At 33.6% G+C, this 19,166-nt stretch overlaps 2 protein-coding genes across 2 annotated transcripts; both read left to right on the forward strand.

The window, feature by feature from the left end:
* Window positions 1-6,826: 6,826 nt before the first annotated feature.
* Window positions 6,827-10,747, forward strand: LOC127839966 (uncharacterized). Its single transcript, XM_052368358.1, has 7 exons — window positions 6,827-6,997; window positions 7,867-7,881; window positions 8,259-8,393; window positions 8,949-9,179; window positions 9,411-9,526; window positions 10,018-10,156; window positions 10,379-10,747. The coding sequence occupies exons 1-7, from the start codon at window positions 6,827-6,829 to the stop codon at window positions 10,745-10,747; spliced, it is 1,176 nt and encodes a 391-aa protein (XP_052224318.1).
* A 283-nt stretch (window positions 10,748-11,030) lies between these two features.
* LOC127837962 (uncharacterized) lies at window positions 11,031-13,047 on the forward strand. Its single transcript, XM_052365437.1, has 5 exons — window positions 11,031-11,609; window positions 11,719-11,898; window positions 12,104-12,236; window positions 12,405-12,571; window positions 12,810-13,047. Exons 1-5 carry the CDS (start codon window positions 11,254-11,256, stop codon window positions 12,976-12,978), a joined length of 1,005 nt encoding a protein of 334 aa, XP_052221397.1. The 5' UTR covers window positions 11,031-11,253; the 3' UTR covers window positions 12,979-13,047.
* Window positions 13,048-19,166: the final 6,119 nt, after the last annotated feature.

Raw genomic sequence — 19,166 nt, forward strand, 5'->3', positions numbered from 1 at the left:
ACTGAAACTACTCGTTTGAATTCATAATGGAGGCTTGACATTTTTAGAGAAATATTTGAGAGTTTTAAGTGAGACATCACTATATCTTTCCTATTCAAACGATATATTACATTATTTGTACACTACTTAACCTGGATATTGAATTGTATGTTGCAAATAATGCAAATATTGCAAATATTGCAAATATTGCTTAATGCAAACTATTTTTGTGTATTTAAAAGAAATGTGTTTTTGTTAAAATTAGGATAATTTTTAAACACGTACGCAATCACAAATCATGTAGGCGATTTTGTTACATTTGTAGACCAATTTCTTTTCCATTACTATTGTTTTTCAGAGCATCGTCATAAACAACCCTTAGTATACTATTACTACATATTTCATTTTAAACCAGTGTTTTATTTTTCGGATGTGTATGTTGATATAAAGTAAATATCAGCCCAGTGCCACATAAACTGCAGCACAAAACGCATTGATTACTCTTTGTATTGTTTTACAAAATTAAAGGTAAATTCTTTCTTGTTCCTTTGATTTCGTATCTCCCCAAACATCGCAAGAATTTTTCAGCATTGTTGTTACAAATGCAACGAATAGTTGACAACATTTTTGACTAAAGATCAAAGACGGCGATTTTGCAAAATAGAACATTGAGGAATTTTAAGGCCTTTTCATTAAGACGTTCAATGCTGTTCACAAAGTTTCCAGTGTAATTGAAAGCAGCACGTATATAGTTGAAATCACGAAATACTTCTTTTGTTGACTATTATAGGTCAATGTTTCGTTTGCCAAGAACGCCCAACGTTTTCAGAAAACCGTGTTTTGTTTATGTTGTATTTACAGTCAGACAATATGAACAACCATATGAAAATAAAAGATCTAATTATCGCTGAGTTTCTTTAGAAGTTTTACCTTTAATACAACAAAAGCAAAGTTAAATCATATATGGATAAGCATGCATCCAGGCTACACTGTAAATAAAGCTCAAAAGAGCTTACACCACAACCCCTTGTTGTAAACCAATAAAAAACTGAACTATTCAGAACAGGAGAGCATACCTTACCACAAGATTTGACTTTTTGGTACATGTCTTTAACAATTCTAATAAATTTTTATGTAGTAATGCACTTTGGTTAAACATGTTTAAAACTGTAATTGATAATTTTATCGATAACTGTTTTAAACATTTTTAATGAAAGTGCAATGCTATACTTAAAATAAAAACATGTCATCGTGTCCAAGTATATGAAATAGAGCCTCATATTTTAATTGAGCAATTTCTGAACAAGATAATATAAAATAAAAATTTGGTTCGGATTTGGAACGCCCTTTACAAAATCCGAATTGCGCGCCCGAAATATTGTTTTGTCCGTACAGAACTTTTCAATGCGTTTATTTAGGACTGTCATAAATAGCTCAGACAAACAAGTGTAATACCACGATACTTATAAACGTCATTTTTGTCGCTTTTTTTTAATGATAATATAAAGCCTTCCATAAAGCTTCTTGGGTAGTACTCCGAATTTAACATCATGTTTAAATATTGCATAAATGACTAGAAAGAACACCGAAAACCCTCTATAAAATACTCCTGTAAGCTTTATGACGCTCGAGCGATTTAACTGCACTCTGTTTTGGCCTGGGGCGTAGCTCCAAGGCCATAGTAATGATACTAATTCCTGAGCCTATCCGAGTTGGCTGGCTGTTAAAAACCAAATTCCCCAAAATCCGATTTATCACTTATTTCGTGCACAATAAGAGTAGTTATTCGCAGATCTCAATAATCCGCCTTGTAAATACAAAACATCACTACATAACATGACAGTGTCATAAAAAAGGTAAAACATATAATTGGGGCAAAATTGCTTAGCATTGGCTACGACATAGTTTTTATTGTTTACATATTCATGCGATAATAAGTTCTTCACTTGACGGATTAGGCCTGAACGATACGAGTGTTTACGGAGAAAGTAAGAAGAATTTTTTTCTGATACATTTTTTGAAGACTTATATTTGGTATTTATACACTTATTTAAAAATATTGTTGATTTATTTTGCGTAATCAAGACATTTCAGAAAAAAAGAAAATATTAAACAAATATTCACGATCATTCTCGGAAATAGACCAAATAACCGGAAATGGTATTTCACTGCGCAGATCGAGCGCGCAAATCGAGCGTGAAAAGTTCTACGTGAGACAAAGTACACAATATGTACACCGTTCTTTATCAGGGTAAGTGGATTTTCGTTTGTATACACATTACAAAGGAAGTATGAGTGTTTTTCAGATATGTTTATTATGTAATAAAACGCTTTTTTATGCTATTGAAAGTGATTTATTTGACGCCAACAATAACAGTTTTTTGCGGCCATGTTGTTTTTTGTTGTATGTCTTTACCGCCTATGTAGACGAACCTCTACCAGATCTGTAGAGCTGAACAAAAGGTTATCGTTCCCACCACCAGTATCGCATAGTCCTCCACCGTATATGTACAATGTTGCATATACACAAATATTGTCTTTTCTTGCAGTCGCTGAGCTTGTGTACATAACCGCTAGGGTCAATCCGTATACATTCGGACAAAGGGAGAAATTCGGGCAATACTTCTTCACCAGCACACTAAATCTAGCCCCAGGCCTTGAGCGCCTTCATCGCTTTGATTCTTAAGGGTAATCAGCTGGTCTAGTTAAGTATTACACACCGATCAACTATTAAATGTCTACAAAATATTATGGTTTTTTTACTGTAACAGTTGAATTAATTATTAATTAAATTGGCAAAGTATAATTTAAATGTATCAAAAGAAATGACAGCATTGTCGGGATTCGGTTTACTTTTACAATAATATTACCGAAGTTTGTGTTTATATCTTTTCAGATGATACATTTCTTTCTTTTGTTAAATATAGAAAATCGCCCACCGTTTTATTAATAGGTTCCCGACAAAATATATCAATATTTCGGACAATATTGTTAAAACGCGGTAACCAACCAATACTGCCTGACCGGAAGAACTGTGAGTGTTTTTATCGTTTGACTTACATTTTATTGTAATTTCGTAATTTAGATTATATTTTTGATCAGATTTCTGGCCAGTTATTAAACAAACAACGGTTTGTGGTCACTGCATTAATTAAATTGTTTAATAGTAAAATCATTGTGTAGAATGCCTTTCATTCATCAATTACAGTATAACCGTTATTCGAACGAAACGTGTAGTTACTAGAATTATAAATTAGACCATTCGCAATACATAGGAACGTAGATTTTCTAAGATTTATCAATGTCATACCGTTATTACTTTGAATATTATTGCCCGAGGCCCGTATGGGGATCAGAGTCATAGTCAGGGTCATCAAATGAATTGGTATTATGCACCGTCTTTTTTAATTCCTTTTGAAAAAAATACTCTCAAATTTCATTCTTATCATGGCTTGAATATAACTTTTAAATCCACTTTTCCAGTCAAGCAAGTGCCATCAAATTGCACTTGTCCTTACCAAAAAGTTACTTGTTCTGAAATTAAAATGTACCTAAATATATTTGTTTTCAGTAAATAAAAAATATACATGGTAGCAGACCACGTCTAGAAGAGTGTTTTCTTATGTTGTCGCTAATAAGTTTACTGCCCAATAGTTTAACAAAAATACGACTAGAACTGCGTAATGAGGTTTAACTTCAGACAATATTTAACAATAAATGTGACGTTAATGAACGGAAAGGAAAGTGACGTTGTAAAGTAAAACATATGGGAGCTAGCGACAATAGCGTTTTCAATCGAACTTTGCAATTTATCTCCCTTGCTAACAATACGGTTAACAATATAACTAAGTATTTTGCAAAGTAGTTTGCAATTTACTGTTTAAATTTCAACAGCATTATAAGTAAATTCCATTAAAAAAAACGCAAGCTTGTTTAAAGCTATTTCCTGGCTAGTCTGTAATGGATATAGATGACATTGAGAACTGTTTCTATCTTACTTTTTTCATTTGTTCGGTCGTACTAGAAGATTATTGGTTTACTTGTGCGGACAAAAACAACGACTAGAACTGCGTAATGAATTTTGACTCGTACTTTATTATACAACACAATGTGACGTGAATAAACCGAAAGCGAAAATGACATTGTATAGAAAATATAGGACAACCAAAATATAATAGAACTGACGACAACATCGTGTTTGATTCAACTATGTGATTTATCTTCCTTCTAACAATACGGTTTGATTTATCTCTCTTGCTAACGGTTTAGATTATAAGCAATAATTTTGCAAAGAAGTTTTCAATTTACTGTTTAAAAGTCTACATCGTTATAATTAAATTCCATAAACAGCACAAGATTGTTTAAACCTATTTCCTGGCTAGTTTGTAAACTTTAAGGAAAGAGATGACATCGAGAATTGATTCTTCGGACAAGAAGATTATTGGTTTATTTGTTAGGACAAACATTTTATTTCTCCCACACAATCAGACAACTGTTAATTAAAATAAGTGGTAGTAAATCAAGACTAATGTAGCTATATATTTGTGCAAACATGAATTATATATGCGTGAATGAAAAAGGGGTAACACTTGGAGTAAAGTCAACTAAAGCACACACGTGTGTTAAAGAGAACCCTTGTTTGTCAACAAATCGGCCATACCCATGACGAAGTTGATAATTTTATATGTTGCAGTAACTTATAAAACATATCTTATTCATATTCAACTTTCAGCATTTGCTTAAAAGTATAATAATTTACATGGAATACATCATTGCAAACGATAGCAATCGGGCCCGACATAGCTCATATTGCTCAGTTCATATTGCTAAGCAAAGCGATGACATTCAGAATTACCCAGTTTTACTGCATTATATGTCCCGTAATCGTTCATAGTTCATGGACGACACATAGTTACTAGCAATGTTCATTACTCTTAAATTACCGATGTGTTGCCTATCATTCGATATCTCGTCATGCGCGTATAGCCAAGATGACGAGTTATGCATTAACTGTCATTTTCTCGTGTCGCGCATGGGACAGGTCCGTCCCTCTCTATTTATGTTAATTTCTCTGCATTATGTAGGATAAAATATTCAACAACACTATATATCAGTTTCTAGTCCAATTTAATGTCTAACATACTTAATATTTTCGATTTTACAAATACAGTCTGATAGGTACATGATCGTATCTTTCTCGACCCGTACGCCTCCAAGTCTAAACGCTAACTGCTATTCCCCTCTAACATTTGCCCCATGAAACTCTGTTATGAATCCCATTGGTCAGTGTTATATGCGTGTTTATTTCTGATTGGCTGAATTACAACCTAGGACTGGAGAGGTCACTATTCAAGTATGCACACGCTAATCAGCATTGTGATACCAATAAATTATTCAAATACAGCCCTAGGCTTGTGTCAACAGCATCGTAACCCCTTTGTTGTTAAACATACACCAGATCCAAATATTTAATCTTTTTGATATACTTGTCAATATTTCGTACATAAAGACAACCCAAATATTTCACTTAATTTCCTATCATAATGTGACATATAGTTCAACTGTGCAAACAAATGATTTATATATGACAATGATCAAAAGTTCATAATAATCTCACAATGGAAAAAAAGTTTACATGACTTCTGCCAAGATCAGGAAAGAATTACTTCTCTAAAACTTGAACTTCTAAACACGTTTTCCATAATGAAAAGACCGAGAATTATTACCAGACAAATAAGCCGACTTTTTCACAATTTTGTTTTATTTTTGTTTCCTAGTAAGAAAAGTAAAACTTTGAAAAAAAAGTTTGCCGGTCGGGGTATTCGAACCCGAGACCTTCAAATGGCCGACGCTCTACATGTTCTCATAAGAGCCCATTAATAATCTCGTATGGAATCAGTATGTTTTACACACGTTCACGGTAAATTGTCTGTAGTGAAAACCATTTAAGAACAAGATGTGTTTGTGAAACACTATGTCCCCCATATATTTGACCTTTGGCCTTGAAGGATGACCTTGATATTGACCTTAAAGCACTCATAATGTGCAACTCTATGAGATACACATGCATGTCAAATATCAAGTTGCTATCTTCAATATTGCAAAAGTTAAGACCAATGTTAAAGTTTGACGCAAACAAACCAACAAACCAACACACAGATAGGGCAAAAGACTAGTATAGTTATAGTATAGACTGGGGAACATTAAAATGTGGCAAAATAACGCTTAGTATATTGCAAATGTATTACATTTAAACATAGTTTTAAAATACTATATTCTCGTCAACCCAATGATAAGTAAATATTTAAGCTGCCTGTCTTTTGAAAATGACAATTTACTGTAGGTAAACTTACAAGTATTAAGTTTGTCGATACAATCGATACAAAAGAATCTAAAATGCAACGCCGGCAAATAATTCGTGCGGGTTAGTTATGAATTATTATCCATACTTCATGCTGGTAAAAGCAGAATGAACTTAATGCTGTTTATTGCAATAGCAGTTGATACATTTTTGATTACATTATACGAACAAAGGCAGTTTGTATGTACTGGTTTTCAGATTGTAACTTCATTATTCACCAAAGCTGGTCGTTAATTACGATGTATCGATAGCAAATAATCTTTTGTGTGTGGTTGTATTGAAAAGCACATGGCTTAACTTGCAATATGATTCGCACTGCAAAATGTTCAAAATAGTGTTATGTTCGGTTTGTGTGCGTGGTATAAGAACATGAACGATATTTATTCATTAACTCAACACATGGACGTGCTATTACATTGTAATGAATTATAGATACAACATTATAAAACCGACTATTTTTTGTGAAATAAATACTTAATATCAATAATGGCAACTTCTGGAAAATCATTTGGAAAACTTCTTGGCAAAATCCTACGGAAAAAGCCTAAAAAAGAAAAGCAAAAACATGCAGTCAGCGAAGAAGAAGAACTGAACTTTGGAAGCGACTCGGTCAATGATGACGAACCACTTGTTGACCAAGACCCACTTTCTGTGATTGTAAGTAGTTCATAAGCATTGCTTGCATTACTGTTTAACATTAAATATCGCATCGTATATAATCTTCAATTAAATATATTGTAAATACAAATAATACATACTTTTTCCTTTTTTGATGGAATAAAATCATGATAGCTTAAGAACAAAGAATATGTTCATCGCTGTAGAACTTATATGCGAAAATTATTAAAATTACAACATGGTGTTGTGCATAAAAAAAAACGTGTTTAAAATTAGCATTTAACATTTATTTATCACAGAAATAAGACACAAATGTCATTTCAATGTATACAATACTGTCATCACAAATTTAATTTGTACACTTTTTGAAATACTTAAAACAATCTCAAATTTGAATAAATCTGCTGTCACGAAATCTATGGGAAGTAATTTATGTTATAAAGCTTTTCCACATTGGATTGTTTTTATTTAGCCCATATTCGACATAAGCGATGTCTTCGTAACTGATAACCAAGCAAAAGCAAGCTTATCGCAATTATATGGAAATGTTAAACGTATGGTTAAGGAGCTTCCTCTAGAAATGTGCACTTTGATATCAAGATTGTACGACGACGTACCGAAGCTAAACGATCAGCTCTGCGCACTGTCAGAAAAATTCAAAATAGTTGTTGCAGGTATGGTAAACATATGTTATATTCATGTTTTATTTAGAATACAACGTGTATCTACAATGAGTTGACAAATTTATCAAATGACACATGCATTTATTTCCATTCCTTTGATGGTATTTCTCTTGTAAAGTCGTATATTTCGCTACTGTATTATGTTAAAAGTTTCTAATTAGACCGAAAAGCATGATTAGAAAAAGTATACAACATACAAATATTCTTTGTTGGTCCTGTTTTCAGGCAAATCAAACGCAGGTATGAACAGTTTTATGAAAGCTACACTGGGAACCGAGGTACTTCCTAACCCGCATGTACTTTCTCCAGGAACTATTTGTTGTATGCATACAATACCGTCGGACGTGGAGGGGTATTTTGTGATTGAAATGGAGAATGGATCGAGCGAGAGGCATCCTTATCCTAAAGAGCCGGACACGTTTCAAGGCCTATTGTGTGACATAATGAAGGGGAAAACATCACATCAAATTCATTTGCATTGCAATTTGCCAGCTTTTGGAAACACTGTAATTGTTTTACTTGATTTGAAACATTATGTGTCTACGTTATTTAGTACAAATTGAATTGAACGATTGTATATTAATCGAAGTAAACAAAAACATGTTTGCGCTTTTCAGGAGAATGTTACCATACTGAGAATTGATGGAGAAGAAAACTTATTATCAACGCAACTGACTGAATGGGTCGGCGATACGTTGATTCTGATATATGTAGTAGACAGTGCGAGTTTTGATGATGTCTACGACTCTAAGGTATACTGGATTCAAAAATCTCTTTCAACTGTTAAATGTTAAATGTATCAATTGTCTGGACGTTTTTTTTTAATCTATGTTTGGTATTTGTACATCGAAGTTTAAGAGTTCCTTCCGCGCCCGAGAATGTATCATGTATTGACAGGGAGTTTGTAACAGCACCCCTTCCTAAGTAAGTTACTAGACTCATGAACGCTGGGACAGAGTTTAAAATAAAGCTTTAAAAAATCCGAAAGACTGACCGTTTTAGTGTGGTTTTATGCTCTTTGGGATTCCAAAGTACCCAGGAGAAACCCCACCTTTCCGGTATGGTGAAAACAAATCTAATGTGCATGTGCCGGGATTAAAAATTGACCCGGGTCGCCGAATTGAGACACGCTTCTGACAACGACAGTATAAACCGGGCAATCCAATAATCTGCGTTAAGCAATAATTAAATACTCGTACAGTTAAATTTTATTACATGATGAACATTTAGAATGTTGGTGAAAGAAAAAGTGAATACTTAAAACGTTTTATTAATTTAACAGTTTTATTAAATACCATTTATTCCAGTTAATGCAATTGTGCAAACAGCTTCTGTCAGAAACACGAGCAAGCACTTTAAAAAGAATCGATCCAAACCGTATAATGTTTGTGTTCAATAATTGGGACCTTGTCGATGAAAAAGAACCCTCCGATACGGGTGCAGAGAATACAGTCTGGAAAGAGATTGTTACAAAGATACAGACATATTTCCCGGGAATTTTGGACGATGATCAGATTTTCAAGCTTAGTACCATTGAGGCAAGTTACATCAACGTACATTAATATATAGACATTAGACATTATAATGTTGTATTTTCAGCATTAAAATTACTCAAGCATGTATTCTACAAGTTTCTCACAAACAATAAACTAGTACATTGTTGTGTATTGACAATGTTCTACTTATATTTGTACACGTATGTGTAATGTTTGTACAAATCATTTTATTTATGGCTTGATGTGTTATTTTAATGCGTGTATGCATATTAGGCTAGACAATGCAGACGTTCGGAAAATGTAATGATCGATCGATTGAAGAAAATTCACGAAGGCCTGCGGAAATCAGTAATCGCGTGTCAGAGAAGACAACTGCAAGAACATTACAGGTAACGTATAATATAATGGAGTCGATCTCTGGGAAAAGGGGGTTTAATGCATGTGCGTAAAGTGTCGTCCCAGATGACCCTGTGCAGTCTGCAAAGGCTAATCAGGTACGACACTTTCCGCATAAACTTGATTTTTATTAAGAAGAGACTTTCTTTAAACGAAAAATATAATAAAAGCGACTCAATGTAATATGATGCGTTTTACAAGTCAGCAATTGTGGTGGTTAATTCAATTTAAAATAACATTTAAAACAAATCAAAATATAGCTTTCTGAAGTCCAGTTAATATGATTGAATATGGAACACAGCAGTATCTTGGCAACAGCTACAATTATACTACTTTATATTCTTTATATTTAACTAAATATATAATACACAAAAAATGATATTTTGTTTATAGACATGTAAAAACGGAAAGAAAGATTATATGATCATTGGATTTATTTTATTTAAAATGGTTGTGCACGTTATACAATAGACTCCGTTTTCAGTTGGTTGGACGGCCTGTTACAACACGTTCGAAAACATTCTTTAGTAAGAATACAGTTTGCTAACGATGCAAAAAGATCCAACGACGATGTGAAGCTTGCTTTTGGAAAGCTACAACGATACACCGCAGAGTTAACAAAGGTACTCATATGGTGAATTTTCACCAAACTTCTCCGTCGTCTTAAGGTTTGGGTAAAAATAATATATAGGGTATACGTTATCAATTCTATAAGAAGAATTGTTGTATTCTATTTGTGTTTAGGCATATATTCTTGTAAGGAATATTGAAACGCCAGATAAGTTATAAGGAGAGAAATTTGTATTTAGACGTGACATAGCTTGCGTTTGTTTTTATTCTGACAGATGAAGACAGACCTAAAGAAGCGTGTAAACCCTCAATGCACGGAGATGGCGATGAAGGTAACGCAGCATTTGAATAAAAGTAGCGTAAAAAGTGATATTAAGACTAGATTCTATGCTAATGAAGAGTTGCGACGTCCAAAGTATGATATAGCCAATACCAAAGCTGGTGTGAAGAACCATGTACTAAAACTGATATTGGAAGAAATACAGAAATGGGATCAGAACTCTAAATGTTACCAATTCATTGCGACAATGATACATGAGGAATTTGAAAAGAAATTTCATTCCCTGAGACAAGAATTTGGAGACGTTGCACGACTAGTTAAGATCGAGAACGAACCAGACGAAAATTCAAAAGGTACTAGGTAATTTTACTGCAACATCTATACTTAATGATGGATCATAATGTAAACATGTATAGTCACCCAAACTGTTTTATTTTGTTCTGAATAAATAATATGAAACAAATAGTATGCAAAATGATTACTATCATTGTGTTACTTTTATAAGTGGTCGTCTCCAATTGTGTTTAGTTTGTGCTTATAATACCGTTTCAAGTACAGGATTCGATACGATTTCTTTCTAATTATACTTCAGAGACGGGCACAAAAATGCCAGCCAATTTCTCTTTTACAACCGGTGAACAGGCAATACTTGCTGTACCAGCTAAGCTTTGGTTACCGCTACGCATAGTGGCGTTATTTGTTCCTCTCCCGTATGACGTAAGGTTGGAGGCAAACGATGACAAGAAATTGAAAGACTTTGAGACAGACTGTTCACCGTTTTTGGATGCATGGCTAAAGCAATATCTTAAAGAACTTTTAAAGAAGAAATCAATTGAAAAATCTGTCCTTGAAACTTATGGGTCTCTCTTAATGAGGGGAATAGATCAAATGAGTGCCTGTATTGTTTCCTCGTCGATGCAAGCGGATATGGTGTATCTTGAATCCATTTTAAATGATACGCGTGATTCAAGCGAGATTGTTGGTGAATTTACAGACATAAAGACGATCGTGCAAGGTCACCTCGTGTCCTTGAAATTGTTTGGGCTTCAATATCTAGCCAAAGACGTCGCGAATTGTGGTGACATTACTCGTTGTAAAGAAATTGGAACCGGAAAACACTCAGAAGTGTATGCAGCAAGATATTTGGAGAAAGACGTGGCACTGAAAGTTATTAAACTATATCCCGCTACGATGTTTTCACGTTTTGCCGAATTAGAACTATTCAGGTACCAATTAATTGGTAATATTTTTTTTGTAGTTGGCGTTAGTGGTGTATTGGTAAAACAAATCTATACAAGTACTTAAATATTAAATGTATGTTTACACATTCTACAGGAGCTTGCACCACGAAAACATTCTGAGTCTTTTGGGAGTATGTTACACTGACATGTTGCCAGTCGTGGTTGGAAACGGGATGAGGGAACAGTTGAGCAGCTTCCGGTTACTTATCCTCTTCGATAAATGCGACACGAACCTGGAAGAATATTTATTTAACAATCCAAACTTTCAGTGTGGGTACGTATTCTTGATTATTGTTCATGACAGCGAATATTTGTTATATCTGTGCTTGCCTTATCTCTTCTTTCTTGGGGCTTTATTGTTTGTTCTTAATTGTATGTGTAACCATATCTATGACATAAATAAATGTTGTATTACGCATTTGGATTATTGGTTGACATAATATTCTCGATTAATATTCTAAAAAAATTGTCCTCTTTAGAAATATATCTCAAACATCCAGAACAGAAGCCTCAGATTTCTTTTGCCGGACAGGGCAGGCAATTTGCTCTGCGATGTTTTATATACATTGGAAAGGATATGTGCACAATAAAATTCAACTAAAAAACGTTCTGGTAAGACAGCGCATTTGCATTTACATTGTATCATAAAGCAGATATATGTATATATTTAAATGACCTTGAGTAGTACTAAATGGACATATGCGTGTATGCAATTATATCTTCAATATATTGCACATGCCGTGATATATAATTTTGTACATAATCGTAATGTATTCACAGCTTCAAAATGGAAAAGTGAAACTCTGCGGACCGACGTGTACACCGGATACTAACATAGATAATGTCACGAAATTCTTAGCGCCGGAAGTTTTGGCGCATCAAAACATTGGTAAACACACAGATATATTCAACCTGGGAACTTTGCTTTGGGAACTTTGGTATGGAAGGTAATGCCAATTTAGACTTCAATACGCAAACGCATTTTCGAGAGCTTCGTTTATTAACTATTGCTTTACTAAAAAATTAACCCATGTTTACAAAAACACGGTGTTCCTATTGTTCTTTCAATCACAAGTAGAAGTTAAATGCGTATTTACCTAGAAAGGTATTTGTTGTTAATTTCTTAAAGTATACCTTTATGAGAAAATTTTAATATTGCCACTTTAACTATAATCGTCGTCAAAGGCGGGCAGCTGTCGATATGAATAAGGAGCGATCAGCGACAAGCAGACCGCATCCCGACTGCAATACCAAGCTCGCAATGCCGGAGAACCTAGCACGTGTTGTACAGAGCTGTTGGGCGCAGAATCCAGAGGAGAGGCCAGACGCAAGTCTGCTGTTAAAAGAAATATAAATGCTTATATAACAATTTGAGTGAAAGGACATGCCCGTGATTGTTCGGACAATCGGTAGAAACCATAAACCAAGCACAATAACGTATAGCATTTGTTTTATTTAAAGAAGGGATGGGGGTGGGGGTTGGGTGATGTGCACGAAAACACATACAACATGTTTCTTTTGTGATCATTGCTGTGCATCATTAAGCTCTACTTCTAACTTAATACCTAGTGGTTTTGCTTTTATAGTCTTACACATTGTGAATTCAAGCTGATATGTAAATTCATCAGTGTCTGTTTTGAAATACATGTTTATCATTTCGTAACCATGTGTTTACGTTTAAAGTTAACATCTAAATACTTGTTGATATAAATTAGAATACATTACGCGATATTGGTCCAATTCGGATGATGAACAATATGTCTGAATGATGCTTTAATTGCAAACTGGTTTGTACCCATTGTCTTCTTAATGTTTTTGTATGTTGTAGCTGCTAATTTACCGTCCTAAACCAAACTAAGGCGTACTTAATACTACCACAGTCTTAAATAAATGGTGAACAAATCGGGAAAAGCCGACTCATTTATATCGTTTGATAACTTTTTATCAAATTAGAAATACTAAGTTCTCTGCAGAGAAAACCCAGCCCTCATTTAGAAACATGGGATTTACAATATATCTGATAAGCACAAACAACAGGCAACACAACGATAAACATTATGTATAAAAGTGTATGTAGCAATTATTTTTTGAGGGCATCTCATCGACCAAAATACAATTTTTTTTATTAAAATCTGACTGAAAGAACGAGGTGTTGATTGGTAATCCTAGTTGTCAGTACACGACATGTGATGCTTCTGGACTTAATCGAAAAAAAACACACAGTATGTTTATAACAAAGCGAACAGTTAAGTATAAGTTCCATTCGCACCAAGTGCTTTCGAACATACATGTAATCATGTTTAAACATTCTTTAAATAACTGAATAGTTTTTTGTGAAATATATCTTATTTTCCTTCGTAAGAACGGATGCCATTTCAGCATGCATTGGAATATTTTCGGGTGTAAGGGACAAAATATGCATTAATCACTATTGGGTATCGCGTTGTAAATGCTGTATTAATCCGATTTTTTTCATTTTTCATTTTTGATGTTACCGATTTATTCAACCGCTTGGTTCACTATGTATTATCGATTGATTAGCTCTTTTGATTATCTCTCTTGCATACTATTTGTATTGTGAACAAATCGTGTTCCAATCTTGTGTGCTACAAAATATGGTAAATCTTAACCCCCTATCTTTATAAGGGGTTGTACAAATGTTTAGCGTATACATATTATTAACATAATGCCCTTACTAAGTGTTATCTTGTCAATTGCATATTACTAGCTGACATATACAATGCTATACATAAAAAATATTTTTATAATATATAAATGTATATGTAAACTTAATATTCGCCTTTGACGAAAGTTCCGTTACTGAAACCCTCCCAACGTTTGATTTTTCGATGAGATAGATATTGATACTACGATGATCGTTTTACGCTAAGTAGAAAATAAATGCAATGGGCATTTTATGACAAATGTTTACTTTTTAGACACAAATCGTATAACTACATAGTATATGACATATTAAAAAACACGGTGAAATATCAATATTCCAAATATCTTTAATTATATATTATTGTTTATTTTGTGCATATCAGATTGACAACAATTGTTGACATCTTGTACGTATATATGAACATTCACAAATACTCTTTTCATCTAATTAACTACATTTTGAATATAACATCGTACTATTTTAACTGGACAGGTACCAATGTCCATTTGATAATGCACATAATCACAGTTTACTTTTTTTCTTGTTACCCTTTTATCCAGTTTATTATGTTGTTGTTACTTGTCTCTTTGTAATAATCATGCTATTTTGCAACAGAACGCCTGGTTATATCAAACATATTGAGACACACTGATTTTGTAAAGTATGTATATTTGACTTCAATAAATTCATAGTGTTGAAGCATAATTTGTAATTCCATGTATTGTAAAAACATGTTTGATGTTTTTTCCTTATTATCTACAGAATCTAAATTTGTCAAAGCAAACGTTTTTCCACATAAACTTTTTTTTGTTTGTTGTTTAGCTTACTTTCACACTTTATTTACTTGTCAACATGGGATAACACATATGTAACTGTAATCCGTGGAAACAAATTAAGTACATGTACTTTTCTGTTGTTTGTTTTTCATTTTTTGTCAAGCACTCGAGATATAATACGTTATCTGAATGTTCAAATATTTTATGTCATAGTACGTTGTGGTGCGTCACGTTGTAATGTCGTTCTTAGGGTTGTATGTCACATCGTCTATCTTTCGCAGGCAACCGTAATAACGGTGATCTATACTTATCATGGTGAGCACGCATTTTGATGAACTTCGGGTGATCACCTTATGTAGTAACATTGATTCAATCATTAGCTATGTTAGAGCTTAATTAAGTTTGGGTTTTAATGGCGAGTATATAGCATGCTATATGTGTTACGTCTAAGCGTCGTTTTTGAAATAATGCGTAAACGGTTGATATTCACTTCATATGATCCATAGACATTGCACATACCTTATTATTGGTTTCATTGATTTTCGGTAATCACATTAAGAAATACGTCTGTCTTTGGTCTCATACACCGTTTGATCAGGTTGACTTAGTAAGTCTCAATACAGACTCGCTACAACCGTTCATTATATTCCTAAATAAAAAGGCACAGTTGTGTTGGATAAACTTATTTATAGACAAACAACACACATATAAACTACATTTATTTCGCACTGATTACAAATGTATTGCTCTTTATTATTTGCTCAAGTGAATGCAAAATAGTTACTAATAAAAAGGTAACCTGATCGTCGTCCTAACAACGCTTGAGCTGGCGCAATTGCAAACATGCGGTGAAAACTAAAGTAGACAAAATCGCACTAACGCAGTGAACTGAATCACGATTATGGCGATTAACGCCGCTCCATTCATGTACAGCATTTCTTCTTTGATGATTTCAAATTGTAGATACTGCATTTTTAAATTATGAAATATGGCTTAAAGCCTTCGTTGGAAAGTGTAACAATGCATAATGCATATTTTCATTTTTATTTTATTTTGTATATTGACACAATTTTCGGCAATCATTTACAAATTATCGAATTAAAGTGATACTATGGGCATTTTCACTGTTGAATTGAGCTGAAAAGAATTAACAGGTCAAAATAGTTAGTTAAAATGTGGTAAATGACCAATTGTCTACAACTCATCTTGCTACCAGTTGTTTATAAAAACAATACATTATATTCGATATTTTACTTGACTCACCTAGTCCTCTAAGCCGAAATGATCCGTAAAACAAAATTGTGTCTTTGTGTCGTATGAACGAATCTGCATGAAAACTACATTTAGACTCACATCGTGCATCAACTCATTTCTGTCGTCAGTTGTCAAAACGAAAGTACGGTTTTTATTCAAATGCATTTTTTTTCTATTTCCGGGATATTGTTTTAGTATGTTGATGCTTCATTAACAAATATAAGTGTATATGAAGTTAAAACACCAAAAATAAACAAGGGTTGCGCTAGACACCTATAAACATAGCATATACCGTTAGATGCCCATAATATCACTTTAAAACAAACGCATTTTTCTTTTATATAGACGGGCAGCAGTTAATTGAAAAAATATAAATGTGCGGTGTGTTTTATTATTTGCTATGTTTGTTGAGAATGTGATTGTATGAAGTAAGGAACAGCAAGGGATTTGATAAATCATTATGTATTATGTACTATATGCTATTTTAATATGCCCCCAAGAAGCTAAGAATCGCACTTGTCCATCCAATCTTACGTACGTAAGTCCTTAAGTCGGTACGTACCAAAGCTTGTGTTTTCAACTGTTCAACTACTCAGTGGTTCACGCTCAAACTTTCACAATTGATTGATTTAAATGATCGTTAAGAACAGAATTTTAGCTGCGACGATTTTGGCACAAATATGGACCATTTTTCACGTTCTGAATCTTATGTTTTCAATTTCTCTCAAATTACTGAAATTTTCTCACTCAAACGTTCACAGTTAAATAATCTTATGAAGATGGCCGTAAAGAAAGGTATTTCGGCTGCAAAAGGTTTTGGAAAGAATATGGCCGTTCCTCTATTTTTCAACAACATATTAAATACTTCCAAAAGGTTGTGCTGTCAACTTCTCTTTAACCCATTTATGCCTAGCGTCTAGAAAAAAGGCCTTGGCAAACAGCGTAGACCCATATAAGACGCCGCATGATGCGGCGTGTCATCAGGGTCTGCGCTGTTTGCTTAAAGGAATTTCTGTAAGAAATATTCTAAATAAGGAAATAAATATACTAGACATCCCTAATTTTGGAAATAAATTGATCCAATTTAGAAGGATGGGAGAGTCCACTAGGCATACATGGGGTAACTACTGGATGGATCGCGTTCAAACGTTCACGATTCAGTTTGAAAATAACTTTGTTGTAAATTAACCTAAACAAATATACGAGAGTGGTTTAACGCAAAAAGCAAACAAACGTATAATACGATGAGTCTTGATATAAATATTTAACGATACAAAACTAAAACAAACAAACATTCCAAAACTTATAAAAGTCCTCACGTTTCCAAGTGGGTTATGATTGTATTCTTTTGTACATGTGTGGATGAATAACTCTTTCCTGAATCGCACTACATTGTCCGTTTTGGTTTAATCCAAAATTAATGTAAACACAGATGTAAAACCTACTCCCACTATAGAATTAACCAAGAATTTTAAAATCAAATCCGGTCCTTTGCGCCAAATCGGAAGAAGCATTGGCTCATTTATGATCGCATCTCAAAAAGAGGTGGCACCTGTGATTTACGGCCGTGATTCTTCGCAAGTAAACGCATACATTTCATACAAAATTATAATAATTTGACATCAAATCATACTTGTAATATTAGTAATGACAAATGTATCTAACCTTTAAAAAATAGTTTTAATAAGCCTCGGCTTCGAACCTTGCAACCCATGCAAAGCTTATCACCAAACTAGTGCCGAGTCTATGACATGCTCGCGACATTGATCCGACCGCATTCATGTGATAACTGGCTTACGAATCGAGCGCCCCTAGTCAGTGATTCGGAAAGTAATGACACTGCATATAGGTTCATTTTCAAATATCTTCGAATAAATCGAATAATACCCACAATATATTACGTCTAAATTAACGTAGATTTTAAATTGAAATTATTCATTAGGATAATAAAATATCGATGAATAGAAAACTAGAACACACGTTCAGAAGAACGTATAACATAATATCAACGAAAAAAGATTTTATAGTATTCATGCATGTAGTTTTGATTGTGCATTCGCAATCATTAATGTAAGAACGACAAGTTCATTGTTGAAAAAATAACAACATACTATTCCGTGCAGATTTGATTATAATACCCAACGACACATTTAAGTTTTTGCAAACGATACGAGAAAACGCGTAGTATCACCGGTGATGCGTTTTGTCAAGGTATCGATTAATTGTTCGGAAACGAAGTGTTATACAAAAAGCACCAATCCCCCAAAAACTCATCGCAGCGGAACAACTTGACATTAGGTGTATGTGAACTCCACAGGTGGTTAGCGTGTGGCAATGATATAAATTAGTGAAAACATCATTTTGAATGATACATAATCATATTATAACGGAAAATCAACTTTTCTGAAAAACTAAATTCACAATCAAATATATATTGTGCATCGTTTTATTTCTTAAAATTTGACCCAGCATGTGTAGAAATACAACAAGATATAAACATTTCCAGAAAGGAAATTCATTTCTGCGTTGAATAAGACCTGGTTTATGAACATCGCTGCAAAATTGATGAAGTAATGTCTGTTCAAAGCGATGCACCCTGTTTTCGGGTGATTTCGAGTTGAATATCTTGTTATTTAAATATATTTGATAGTGATTTTTTTTCCAGAAAAGTTGCTTTTTCGTTATGATTATTTATCATTCAAAATGATGTTTTCACTCATTAATATCATAGCCACCCGCTAACCACCTGTGGTCAACTCCATAGGGTTACTGCATGTTACATTTCGTCAAAATTGGATAAGTAATTCATTTGATCAGACACCGATTATACGCTGAAAAGAAAAAGTA

The sequence above is a fragment of the Dreissena polymorpha genome, chromosome 7 (assembly GCF_020536995.1).
Source record: "Dreissena polymorpha isolate Duluth1 chromosome 7, UMN_Dpol_1.0, whole genome shotgun sequence".
NCBI classification, from domain to species: domain Eukaryota; kingdom Metazoa; phylum Mollusca; class Bivalvia; order Myida; family Dreissenidae; genus Dreissena; species Dreissena polymorpha.